The sequence below is a fragment of the Leucopleurus acutus genome, assembly GCF_964270905.1.
Source record: "Leucopleurus acutus genome assembly, chromosome: 14".
Lineage (NCBI taxonomy): Eukaryota > Metazoa > Chordata > Mammalia > Artiodactyla > Delphinidae > Leucopleurus > Leucopleurus acutus.
This window is the reverse complement of record NC_139156.1, coordinates 25,266,171-25,279,938: the sequence shown is the minus strand read 5'-3', so window position 1 is coordinate 25,279,938 and position 13,768 is coordinate 25,266,171. Positions and strand designations below refer to the sequence as shown.

The 13,768-nt window shown below is 51.7% G+C and overlaps 1 protein-coding gene across 1 annotated transcript in view; it reads left to right on the top strand.

Moving 5' to 3' along the window:
- Nucleotides 1–6,573: 6,573 nt before the first annotated feature.
- Nucleotides 6,574–13,768, top strand: part of NEURL1 (neuralized E3 ubiquitin protein ligase 1) — a gene marked incomplete at both ends in the record, with an annotated part of 77,101 nt that continues 69,906 nt past the window's right edge. The window contains one exon of the mRNA XM_082855022.1: nt 6,574–6,658. Coding sequence (XP_082711148.1) covers nt 6,574–6,658 — 85 coding nt within the window. The remainder of the gene's footprint in view (nt 6,659–13,768) is intronic.

Genomic DNA, 13,768 nt, shown 5'->3' with positions numbered 1-13,768 from the left:
GTTCCACCCATTCATCCTTCCCTCCCCCTAACCCTTGGCAACCACTGATATTTTTCCTGCCATAGTTATGCTTTTCATACAGTATGTAGTCCTTTCAGATTGCCTTATTCCACTTAGTAGCATGCATTTAAAGTTCCTCTATGTCTTTTCATGGCTTGATAGCTCATTTCTTTTTAGCGCTGAATAATATTCTACTGTCTGGAGGTACCACAGTTTATTTATCTATTCACCTACAGAAGGACATCTTGGCTGCCTCCACCTTTTGGCAATTATGAGTAAAGTGGCTATAAACATCCACGTGCAGGTTTTTGTGTGGAAATAAGTTTTCAGATCCTTTAGGTAAGTACCAAGGAGTGCAACTGGTGGATCATATGGTAAGAGAATGTTTCGTTTTGTAATAAACCACCAAAATGTCTTCCAAAGCTGCTGTACTGTTTTCATTCCTGTCAGCAGTGAATGAGAGTTCCCGTTGCTCTGCATCCTCACCAGCACTTGGTGTTGTCAGTGTTCTGGATTTTGGCCATTCTAATAGTTGTGCCGTGGCATCATTGTTGTTGTTGGTTTTTTTAAATTTAATTAATTAATTAATTAATTTTTTTGCTGCATTGGGTCTTCGTTGCTGCGCCTGCGCTTTTCTCTAGTTGCAGCGAGTGGGGGCTACTCTTTTTTTTTGGGCGGGGCTACTCTTTGTTGCGGTGCGCGGGCTTCTCATTGCGGTGGCTTCTCTTGTTGCAGAGCACGGGCTCTAGGTGCGCAGGCTTCAGTAGTTGTGGAGCACGGGCTTAGTTGCTCCAAGGAATGTGGGATCTCCCCGGACCAGGGCTCAAACCCGTGCCCCCTGCATTGGCAGGTGGATTTTTAACCACCGCGCCACCAGGGAAGTCCTGGCATCATTGTTTTGGTTTACATTTTCATGGTGACATAAGATACGGAACATCTTTTCAAATGCTTATTTCCCATGTGTATGTTTTCTTTGGTGAGGTGTCTGTTAAGGTCTTTGGCTCATATAAAAAATTGAGTTTTCTTATTGTTGGATTTTAAGTGTTCTTTGTATATTTTGGAGAATAGGCCTGTTTTAGATATGTCTTTCGCAAATATTTTCTCCCAGTCTGTGGTTTGTCTTTTTATTCTCTTGACAGTGTCTTTTGCAGAGCAGAAAATTTAATTTTAATGAAGTTCAGCTTATCAGTGATTTCTTTCATAGTTCATGCCTTTGGTGTTGTATCTAAAAAGTCATCACCAAGCCTAAGGCCATCTAGATTTTCTCCTATGTTATCTTCTAGGAGTTTTATAATTTTGCATTTTACATTTAGGGCTGTGATCCATGTTGGGTTAATTTTTGTGAGTGGGGGTGTAAGGTCTGTGTCTAGATTCACGTTTTTGCATGTGGGTGTCTAGTTGTTCGTGTACCATTTGTTGAAAAGACTACCTTTGCTCCATTATATTCCTTTGCTCCTTCATCAAAGATCAGTTGGCTATGTTCATTTCCAGGCTCTTTATTATGTTGCATTGATCTATTTGTCTATTCTCTCACCAATACCACACTGTCTCAATGACTGTAGCTTTATAGTAAACTTTGAAGTTGGGTAGTGTCAGTCCTCCAACTTTGCTCTTCTCCTTCAATATTGTGTTGGTTATTCTGGGTCTTTTACCTCTCCCTACACACTTTAGAATCAGTTTGTTGATATCCACAAAATACCTTGCTGGGATTTTGCTTGGGTTGCATTGAATCTGTAGATCGAGTTGGGAAGAACTGACATCTTGACAATACTGAGAACTACTAGTGTGTTCAGCCCTAAACTTAGTCCTGGGAGGTAGGAAACTCGACTGGAGTACACAAGAGCACAGGACAGGCTCCCTCAGAGTGTTGGCAATGAAACCGCACCTCGCACAGTTCTAGGCATACAGGCAGTGCTCAATACGGTCACTGGAGCGATGAATGAAGCTGAATCCCAAAGCGCCTGGGAACAGGGCAGTAAGGTGGCCATTCCATGCTATGATGGTTAGCGAAGACTCCCATCCTTCAGAGGAAAGGCCTGGCCTCAGGGAAAACTTTGTGGCAAAGGTACTGTTGAGTAGGACACTGGCCAGAAAGACTGCTCTGGACAAGGCTCTTGGGCTTATCAATTAACCTTAATTGATAGGTTAATTCACTGCCTTATTGATTCATTGATTTGTTTAATAAATATTTGTTAAGAATCTACTATGAACTCAGGGATCTCCCCATCTAAGACGTCCAGCTGCCCCCTGCAGTTCAAGCAGGACTTCTGTACATGTTTTCTGATGGCTTGATAACTATGGGCTGGGCCTCAGAGTATGGTAGAGGGGCCTTGTATCCCAGCCAGGGAGGCTGTGGCTGTTTTCTGTTTTAAGGCTAGTTTCTCAACAGGGAGGGAAGTGTCCTGCTGTTGACGAAGGTGGTCTCAAGTTTAGGGGAGCCTGGCTTGGCCTAGATGACCTCCACCCTTGCCTGCCTGGTGGGGGACCATCCCTGTGGCTCGTTCCGGGCTCAGTCTCCAGGGGCTCGGGGAAGGAAGAAAGGAGGTTCTCAGTCAAATATTTTATTATTTTATCAACATGGAGACGCTTCAAGACTTGAACTGATCTGGGAGCTGTGGAGAGTGAGAAAGAAGGGGAAGGGAGAGGTGAGCCAGCAGCAGGAGACCAAGCAAGGAGCAACAAGGGCAGAGAGACAGCAGGAGAGAAAGTGATGGGGATGGAGAGAAGCAGGGAAGGGCAGGGAGAAGGGGAGAAAGACAAAAGGAGGGAGGGAGAGGGGGAGGGGGGAGGAAGAGGGAGAGAGAGAAGGGAGTCAACCAGAAGGGAGAGAAACAAGGGAGAGAGAAGGGGGGACTGGGAGCTGCTGCTGAAAGAGCCCCGGTTCCACACTGAGTCCCTGCCTGGGGTCCTTCCTCTCCTGCACGTTGGTGTGAGAGCTCACAGCACCCACATGGACACATGTGTACACACAGCCAAACACAACGCACTGACACCCACCCCCTTGGGCAGCACCTTCAGAATCTACACTGCTGGGGAGGTGGGGTTGCCACGGTGACAGGTGCTGGAGCACCACCTTATGGGTATTAATAGCTTCCATTGAAGCCACCAAAACAGTGACTTCATCCAGCCAGCCGGTTCCCTGGCTGGTTCCTTCTCCCTCTTCCCTTCTTGATTGGGGCTGGGAAGGGCCCTCGGCCGCACAGGCCGCTTCCCCGCCTCCTGGCAGCCACCTTGGTGAAGGATGGCTTGACGGCCTCAGGGATTCCATCCAAGGTCCAGGAAGAGGGGTGTACTGCGGTTCTTTGCTCCTCTGAGCTGGGTCTAACCACCGCCCCTGCCAGGAAAGGGTTTCTGAGGCACAGGACCTGTCAGAGGGGTCACCCTCAGCTGCTCTGGGTCCCATGCAGCCACACCTACCTCCTCTAGGTCCCTGCCTGGCCAGAGACTTCCAGCCAGTTGCCACTTGACAGTGGTGTCCCCTGCCACAGCACAGAACTCCTTGGAAAATCAAGGGCCAGTCTAGGGAGGTGACACGGGCTACAAGATTTCAGAGGCATCACGCTTGAGCTCGAGCAAGTGCAGGGCTGGTGTTGCAGGCCGCTGAGAGCGAGTGCCTCCTTCCATCTCACACCAGGGAGGCCTCCCTTGTCTCATCCTAATCCCAGCCCTGTTGATACTCTCATTGTCTCCCCAACCCTCTGGGATCAGGGGACATTTCTGTCCTGCCCTCAGTTCCTTGCCTTGGTCCCTAATGCCTGTCACCTTCCTGTGCGGCTCCCCCGGATCAGCCTGTCCTGAGCTGCAGAGTCTCTGGACTCTTCAGGCAGGCACCGGTGTCTGGTCCCCTCATTTCCCCTTCCCTTTGACCTCCTCCATCTCTCCCCTGCTTGGCCCACAGCCCCAAGTTTAGACCACATGGGGCCTGTGACCTCCCTGCCATCCTCTACCTTCGGGGCCTCACCCCACCCCTATCCTTGGCCTATGCCCCAGCCCCTCCTCCTGAAGAAGGGAAGGAGGCGATGAGCCTCCGCGCAAGCCACTGTCGGCAAATCCTACCAAGGGCTTGCACTTGGCCCGCACTCCGGGGGAATCAGTCTCATCTATACAGAGTTTTCAGATTTATTCCGATGCCAGCAGTAGCCCACAGTGACCTCATTCCAGCAGACTTCAGGGGGTATATGAGTGCAAGAGAGTGTGTGTGCGCTTGTGTAGAAGTGAGTGTGTGAGAGAGTGTAGAGGTGTGTGTGCAAATGTGTGAGTGTGCTGCCATTCAGAGCCCACGGATTTCTGATGCATGAGTCATCGGCTGGAGTGAGCCTCGGGGAGATACGCCCATAAAAAGACAGCACCCCTGACCTGCCACGTCCATTCTGCAGCTGGCTGGGCACATGATCCTGGGCATCTAAGAGGCTGGGGGCAGGGGTGGGGGCTGTCTTTCCCTCCAGACCCCAGAGAGCAGCTGTCAAGGATATTTCTAGCTCGCCTGGAGTCCCAGGCATTTAAGGATGTGATGCCTGCAATGGGGTGAGTGTGGAGGGCGGGGGAGGGAGAAAATGGTGGTTCAGAGGCTTTCCTCCCAGGGCTCTCGGTGGAGCTCTGCTGGCAGGCAGGGCGATTCACCCATTCCACAAGCATTTTTGGACAGTCTGTCATGTGCTAGGCATAATCCTGGGGACTGGTGACATCATGGTGAATGGAGTTGTCCTGTTCTCTCCCCTCACAGAGCTTATGTTCTAGTGGGGGAGGCACAACAGAAACCAGGGGGAAAGGCTACTTTCAAACTAATTCCAGAAGATAACATAGAGTAAAGCTATGGAACATGACTGAGAGTGGTGAGGGTTCTCTAGCTGGGGCGGGCAGTCAGGGAAGGTCAGGAGGTGACACAAGAACTGTGCCTGAATATTGAGGAGCTGTCATATGGAGACTTGAGGAAAGAACCTTCCAGAAGAGGATGGACGAGATGCCTGATGCCAGCCCACGTCCTCGCTGGATTCTGGATCAGAGTTGCTGTAGCCAGTCAGGGAGCTAGAGGTGATCTAGAGGAACAGGAAGGCAGATTCTCTGTCCTGGGGGGAAAGGGTCTCACCTTCTAGCCCTGATAAGACAGGCAGAAGGAGATGCCCCCATGTCTAGGTAGGAGGAGAATGACTCCCTTTCCCTTCCTGCAGGTCCTTGCTAGCAGTGCTGAGCTCCAGGATGGATGAGTCATGTGAACAGGTGACATGCTGAAGGCCCCTTCCTCCAGGAAGCCTTCTTTGACTGCTGCAGGCCACAGAGGCCCCCACCTCTGAGAGCTGACAGAGCCACTTGGTTCAGATTTGGTGGTTCTCTGACGGTTTGTCCCTGAGATTTGTTCCCGCACCTTGGCCCTCCATCCCATCTCCTAGGTCCAGTCTGTGTTCATCTAAAGGCCCCCCAACGCTATGTGTCCAGTAACTGAACAGCCTGGTGTTCTTGTTCTGAGCCTTTGTCCCAGCGCCCCTTGGATCTGACTGAGAGCAAACGGGTCAAGCGCTGGGATTCCTCATCTCACTTCATTTATTCAGTCATCCATCCACTCTATAAAAATTCTTTTTTCTGGAGTTTTACTATGTGCCGGGCACTGAACCCGGTGCTAGAGAAATTGGAACTTAGGGCTACCTCGCCCCGGGCCTGGCACCCAGGGAACTCACCGTTCTTGCTGTACAGTTTCTCTTGTTTTCAGGACCAAGTTCCACTGTTGGTGAGAGGAATAAACCCAACCCCTGGAGCCTCAATCTCTGCCGGATATTTGACCCCAACTCGGGCCCAGGGACCGCCCCCCCCGCCCCCCTCGGGCCGCGGAGGACTAGTGGCAGCCGGGAACGCGGCGCACCGGGGGCCACATCTGGCTGAGCGGGCGCGCGCGTGTCACTAAGACGCTCATTCACCGGCGCAGCTGTCACCATAACAACCGGAGCGAGGGAATCCTGGCGACTGCTGGGGGCGGGGGCGGCGGTTGCGCGAGGGACCCCGCGGGGGCTGGAGCGTGGCGGCCCTGGGAGACCCACCACCGCGGCAGCGCCCAGCACACCCCGCGCTCCTCGGAGCCCCGCTCCATGCCGAGCCGCCGGCGGGAGGGCGCCACTCACGTTGCAGCCTCGGCCGTCCCCGCGGGCGGGGACCCAGCCGGCGCCGAGCCGCCGAGACTCCGGGCAGGCCGAGCCGCTGAGCGCCCGCTCCGGGAGCCCTGACTCTATGGCCCCGGGGGAGCGCGCCGGAGCCACCGCGCCGCCCGCTACCAGCCAGAACCGGAGCGCCAGCGGGAGGAAGAGGGGAGCCCCGGGCGCCGCCAGCCCCGGCCCAGGGGCGCGCCCGCCGCGGAAAATGGCAGGCAGGTAGAGGGCCCCCGCGGCGGGCAGGCCCCGCCGAGGACCGAGGAGCCCGGAGACTGGGAGGAGAAGAGCGGCCTGCCCGCCCCCTGCCGCAGCCCCACCAGGGCCCTCCCCCGGCGGCGCGCGCGCCGGCGCGCGCACACACTTGCACACCGTACCTCCTCTGCTGCTCAGCCTCGCCTGCCCCCCGCGAGCACCGAACCCCCTGGGGCCGGATGCCATGGGTAACAACTTCTCCAGTATCCCCTCTCTGCCCCGAGGAAACCCGACTCGGGCGCCACGGGGCCACCCCCAAAACATCAAAGGTAAGGCTCCGCCGGGGCCGGGCGCAGCTGGAGGACTGGGGCGCAGGCGGAGGGGCAGGGAGAGGTGGAGAGGTGTGGCTGGCGAGGCCGGGCAGGTGCCACCTGTTGTGCGTATTTGGAGATGGGAGGTGCACCTCGGCCATGGAGGTGCGCTGGAGGTGGGGGGCTGCTAGTGATGACGGTGAAAATCAGGGAGGCTGGTGTTGCGTGGGGTCTACGCAGTTCTCCCAGCCAGCACCAGAAACGTCACTGGAGTCCCCTCAGGCCATGATGCTAGGCGAGCGTGCAGGGGTGAGGAAGGGCATTTGCCAGGTGGGTAGGGGAGTGTGGCAGGATGCTCGGGCTGGCCAGCTGTGCTTCCCAAGGGAAGCACCATTGTCTCCTTTTTCATCTGCCCATGGCTGGAGAGGTGATGCTGGAAGCACTAGTTGCATTTCCGATTGGAGGGTCTTAAAAATCCAGGACAGATTAACAACAGCCTGGAAGACTGGGCCAGAGCCGGTGGCCTCTGGAGTCCTCTGCAGCTACTGACTTTTTGTATCCACTGAATCAGGTTGTTTTCTGGTTCCCCAAAGGTTAGATGTCCAGTTGAAACTCTGGAAAGGAGGGCCTGGGAGCCTTGAGACAGAGTAACATTTACCGAGAAGGTCTTTGCCCTCCAAGTCCCTCGACCCACCCAGCACCCTCAGGGAGGCCCCAAGCCCTGTTCTTGGCTTTAACTCTTCAGTGCTGTCTCTGACCTTTGGAAGACACACCTGGGTCCTCCCAGGCCCTGAGAGCCCACAGATTCCCTTCGGGAAGCTCCTTTTCTTTCACCCTCAAAACCAGCCAACACTGGCTGGGCATTCTTATGGCTAAGAGTCAGGAAGGGAAGCCCTTGGGCTTTCACAAAGAACAACCCACTTCTTGAGACCCACCCCCACTGACCCCCAGCTTATGAGAAGGATACTAGTAATGCCCTTTGACAAAGCGTTGAAGTTTACAAAGAACTTTCACAAATACCTTTTCAAGTGGACAAGGAAACTGCTCTGGGGAGTCCTCAGAGCTAATCATGCCCATGTTACAGTTGAGGAGAACGAATGCTTGTTTCACGTTCCCAAAGCCAGAGAGGCAGAACCAGGCTGCAGACCTGTATCTTCTGACTTGGAATTCTGTCCTCTCTTTTGCTGGACAGTTAACCTTCAGGAGTCGGGGAGAGGAGGAGAGGTGGGACCGCCGTCCTGCATTCTAACTCCAACCCTTTCAGAACTTCAGCTCTCACTTGGCTCAGGAAAATCAACGGGTTTGTTGTGTCTTTCTGGAAATTAATATGGCGGTACCTGTCAAGACCTTTTAAAATATCATCTTCATTGACCTTGTGATTCCACCTGAAGAACTGATCCTAAGAAAATGGAAATGCAGGCAAACACTTATGTGCTAGGCCTAGGATGTTCATGGTAGTGTTGTTTATACTAGGAAAACAACCTAAATGCACTGAAATCGTGGTGGATCCTCTTGGTGGAGTATTATGCAATCTTTAAAATAGTATTATCGAAGAATATTTGATCACTTGGGGAAGTGCTCACAGCAGCATAATGACAGTTGTAAAAAGCAGCATACAAAGTTGTGTAGACTGTAAGAGCCCAATTTTGTTAAAATGTTATGAAGGCAAAAAAAAAAAAAAAAAAAAAAATCAAACAGCCCTTGAAAGAAAGTTTCTCAAAGGTTAACAATTGTTTCCTCTGGGTAATGAGATCACATAAGATTTTTTCTTTTCTTTTTTATATTCTGCTCTTTTCTAAAATTTCTACAATAAACAAGTATTATTTTTTATAATCAGCTGTAAGTATTAGATGTATGAAGACTGTTTCTGAGCATTGAAAACAGATTTATAATGATGGAGGAACCCATGGTTGTCATCCAGTTCAATGTCCTCCCTTACAAGGGAGAAGAATGAGGGAAAGGGAGAGTGAATTGACCAGTTACTCAGTGGGTCAGTTAAGAGAAGGTGGCAAAGCCAGACTAAGTCCTTCAAGGGCAGGGGTTAGCTGGGGACCGGTGAGTTGACTTGGTACTTGAATGCTCACCAACTGCCCCAAGAAGGCTGTGCTCCATCCATGACCCTAGGGAAGCCCAGCAAAGGCCTCCATAATTGCACCCCTTTTAACCTAAATTGGGATTGTGGGGATGTGAGGTCTCTGTGGCTGGGGTCTTTGGCAAGGGATGGTGAGCAGGAGAGGCCCTCCCATGTCCCTGCTCCCACCCTAGCCTCCTCCTCTGCCTGAATCCCCACCTATCTGGCCTGGGAAGGCCCATTTTTGCTGCCTCCCTGGTTTACAGAGATCAGTTCTTATTCAGTGGGAGTAAATGGTGGAGAAATTCTCCCTGCCAGCAGTCTCCCTCCCACTGCCCATCTCCCTTCAGGCTCAGCTTACCAGAATCCACTCTCCTCTGTCCCTAACCACAAACCTAGGTGGCCGTGAGAATTTTGGTTCTGCTCCTTCCAAGCCTGAGATGAAGGATCAGAGCATGCCGTGAAGGCTGCCCATGGGTTCCTTCATCCAGGGTCCCCTTATCCTGCTTCTCAGCCTGACTTTTCCCCATCCTAACAGAGCCATCAATTTTATTCTGTGATTGTTTTAATGTTCACTCCAAGTTCCTTTCTAACTGTATCAGCATTGACCTAGGAGTCTTCTCTGATACATCAGTGGTCATCCAGAATTCCATCCCCATTTTATTGGTATGACCTTGATACTGGCTGTGATTCCAAGACGGTTCACCCTGAGTTCTGCTGGGACAGCTTTCAGCTCCGATTCTTTATCAGTGTGCATCCAGAAATTTGCTGGTGGGAGGCAGGGAGCTCTCGATTTTTTTTCTCCTTCCATAATTGCAATCTATTGATTTCTCACCATTTTAATTAAAACAACTGGAAAGGACCTGGCATAACAGGGACCCTGAGACTCACTAGAGATCTAAGATTGGTGTGGCTGTCAGGCTGACGTGAAATGAGGCTCGTCCATCACCTGTCAGGTGGTAGACTTTGGTCTTCTTCCTGAAGACACACTGACCTCACTCCACTGCTGGTGATTCCCACTGGGGTCTGAACAGTGTTGGTCTAGGAGTGTCCACGGGAGAGGTCCAAGGTATAGCTCTGGGATTAGGACCAACAGACAGTTATGAGGAGCTGCCGTGTGCCTGGGTCAGAGGTGAGGGCTCATGACATCTCTGTAGATTCACAGACTGAAGATGTACTTGATAAGGTAGGACTGAGGGAAGGAATGGAATCAAATGCTTGGTTGGATTGTTGAAATCACAGATATGTGTGGGCAGAGGTCAGAAATGGGGGGTCAGGGAAGAATTTGAGCTGGACATGGAAGGAACTGTAGAAGTTGGATCGATGGCAAGGGGTGCAGCGAGAGTCCTAGGGTGTGGAGAGGAGGGTAGGGCAAGGGACGTGCAGCAAAGGCTTGGAGGTGGGATGAGTGAGTGTGTGTATATATTCTCAGTGATGGGAACGGGGTGACTGGGGCAGGGGATTCATGTGTCATGGAGACAAATACAGATAATGAAGATCTTCCTCCTTCCCCATCTCTTTCTGAGTGCCTGCCTGCTTGGTGCTAAGTGTTGGGGGAAAGGTAACTAGGAAAGCCTATGGGGAGGACGACTCAGTCCCAGTGGTCACCCATAGATGGGGGTTGGATAGGCCACCTCCTATCACTGTTTTTTTTTTATTGTGGTAAAATTCACATAACATAAAATTCACAATTTTAACATTTTAAAGTGTACAATTAACTGGCATTTAGTACAGTCACAATGTTGTGCAACCACCGCCTCTGTCTAGTTCCGGAACATTTTCATCACCCCAAAAGGGAAGCCTGTACCCATGAAGCAGTCACTCCTTATTACTCCCTCCCCTGAATCCCTGGCAACCACTAATCTACTTTCTGCCTCTAGGCATTTGCCTATGCTGGACATTTCATATAGATGGAATCATACTATATTTGTTCTTTTGAGTCTGATTTCTTTCACTTAGCGTAATGTTTTCAAGGCTTATCCGTGCTGTAATATGTATCTTCTTTCCCTTCTGTGGCTGAATAATGTTCCATTTTATAGATATGCCACGTTTTGCTGATCCACTTGCCAGTTGATGGATATATATATTTTTTGCGGTACGCGGGCCTCTCACTGTTGTGGCCTCTCCCGTTGAGGAGCACAGGCTCCGGACGCGCAGGCTCAGCAGCCATGGCTCACGGGCCCAGCCGCTCTGTGGCATGTGGGATCTTCCCGGACCGGGGCACGAACCCGTGTCCCCCGCATCGGCAGGCGGACTCCCAACCACTGTGCCACCAGGGCAGCCCTTGATGGATATTTCTGATGGCTATTTGGATTGTTCCACCTTTTGGTTATTGGGACTTTTGTGCTGTGAAGATCTGTGTATAAGTTTTTGTTTGAACACCTGTTTTCTGTTCTTTGGGGTATATACCAAGGAGTGAACCTCCATCTTTTCAAAGCTGGTGCTTTTGAATTGGACATTTCACAAAGCCGCTGGTTGTGACAGATGTAGGGAGGTTGTCTCCGTCCAGCTTTGGTTGGGTGTGACACCAGCCAGACACCTGTTGTCTTCAGTCTCTTTTCCATGGTGGCTGAGGCTCCCGGCAGGCAGAGGGAGGAGCTTCTAAGGTTGGCCAAGGAGCTTTGATTCTTTGAGGTGGACCGGTGTGAGCTACAGGAACTTTCTGCAGACCCTGAATCTCCTCACTGCTCCCTGAGGCCAGGGGTGGGGGATGCATTCTCCTAGGACAAGGGCCTAGCCATTTTCCAACCTTCACAACCTTGCTGTTACTTTCCTGATCTGGGTCCTCCTCCCAGATCTAGCTGGCCTCTTTGCCTCCCATTCCTCCTTTGATGCCAGAGGGATCCTCCTAAAGTATGCCTTTCATCTCGCCTGTCCCCTATCAACAGTCTTCAATGTCATGACCCAGCCTGCCATAATCGGAAATTCAAGGCCTCCATTCTTTGGCCAACCCACAGATATTCCCACAGCCCTTGTGTGCGCTCCTCCCGTAGTTGTCATGACACCTGCAGGTTAGGTGAACTCATCCATCTCTCTGCTCCCAGCAATGCAGCAGACAGACCTGGCACGGTGAAGGGGTGGGGGCTGGTGGCCTCCTCTGCCCCCCCAAGACTTCAGAGAAGCTGGGCTGAGACAGCCCCCATGTTGAACCCAGAGCACCTGTCCTGCACACCCTGTTGGGTTTTCATTCAGTCTGACCTTTGAACCCTATATTGTTAATCATAAAAAATAAGATTTATAAGAGCCACCACGTGTTGGGTGGTTACTGTGTGCCAAGTACTTCCGTGTAGATTATTTCTATTAATATCCTACTGACAACCTGCTGAGGGGGAGGTATCATTGTCACCATTTTATATATGGGGAAAGAAAGGCTCAGAGAGGTTAAGTGGCTAATCCCAGACCACACAGTTAGTAACTGATGGAGCTGGGATTCAAACCCAGGTCTGTCTGACTTTAGAGTTCACTCTTGTGACCACTATATATCTTGCCCTTATAGAATTCACTCTAGGTGGGCTCTGTCTTCCATTGTAGGAAAGGAACTGGGGAGCAATCTCCTGGCCTCTGGACAGGGCCCCAAAGGAGGGAAAGGGAGTACCATGGGGTTCTTGATGCTCCTTCCCAACCCCTGCCCCTTCCACCTCCTCTGTAGGGCTTTGAGCCATGTAGACCCTTCAGCCAGTCATCAGACACTTTCAAGGGAACTTTCTGTTCCTTCAGGCCAGCGTTTCTCACAGTGAGGTTTTTCTACTGCCTGCACCAGCATTAGCATCAGCTTGAAAGCACATCTAAAAGGCAGGTTCCCAGCCCCCAGGCCAGACCTACTGTCTCAGAATACCTTGGGGATGGGGCTCCCCAACCTGCATGTGTAACAAGAGCCCCAGCTCATTCTGATATACCTCAGAGTCTGAGAATTATCCAGGCTGTGGGGCCTCAGAACAGACCCACTCCGGCACTCTTGGAGTTGGTGAGATCAGGCTTCTCAGAGGAGGGGAGCCTGAGGCTGGATGGAGATTTGGAATGGACCTTTTCAAGGGCATCTTGGTGAGGGCATGGCAGCAAAGGCGCGGAGGCAGGAAAATGCGAGGTGTTGACAGAGACAGTGAGCCGTCCCTCCCACCTGGGATGTGAGACCCCCCAGTGGGGAGATGAACGGATCAATCTTTGAAGATAGACTGATGCCAGATCTTGCAGGGCCTTGGATTCCAGGATGAGTTTAGATCGATCCTGTGGGCAGTGGGAGCTATGGGTGGCTTTTGAGCAGAGGAGTGTAGTGATTTCCTTTAAACAGCAGCATCAGCAGAGGAGGGGGGAGGAGGGAATGAAGCATCCTGAGCTGCTGGGAGGTTAATGGAGCTACAGGGCTTCTGTCCTAGGCCAAGCTGAAAGGGCTGGGTGGGGCAGCCTAGTTGACGACCTCATCTAGGCTTTCCCGTGGGTGAATCTGGAAGCATTTCTGACCAATGGCTATGGTCAGCAGGGCTATTGCACATCAGGAAAAAAAAAAAAAGGATTTTTAAGAAGTACAAGTCCTGATGCTGGGCACTATGCTAGGTTCATTCACATAGATTAATTCATTTAGTCTCTCAATAAATGTGAAGTAGGTATTATTATTCCCATTTTATAGGTGCAAAAACTGAGACTCATGTATATTAAGGATGCTGCCCAGAAACAACAAACTAGGAAGTGGCAGAGCTGAGATTTCTATCTAGGACACCAAAGCCCATGAGGGAGAAAATTGGCCTCGGGGGGAATTTCTGCATACTGGGGCTTTCTTTTTCCTGACCCTCTGAGATGGCATGTGCCCACTTCCAAGATGTGCACATTGAGGCCCAGGCATTGGCTCTAAATCACAGAGTGCAAGATGGTGACAGCATGGGCAAGGGCAGTAACAAAAGGAGGAAAAGGCAGGAGGAAGGAGGACAGGAGTGGGGCACTGCCCAGGGGATGCCAGGGATGCCTCCATCTGGATATGCCAGCTGCCTGGGCCTATTTCCTGTTCGTTTGCGACTCTCTCACTCCTGGTCCTGCACACCCAGGGGCTGGAGGCTGAGGGGCTA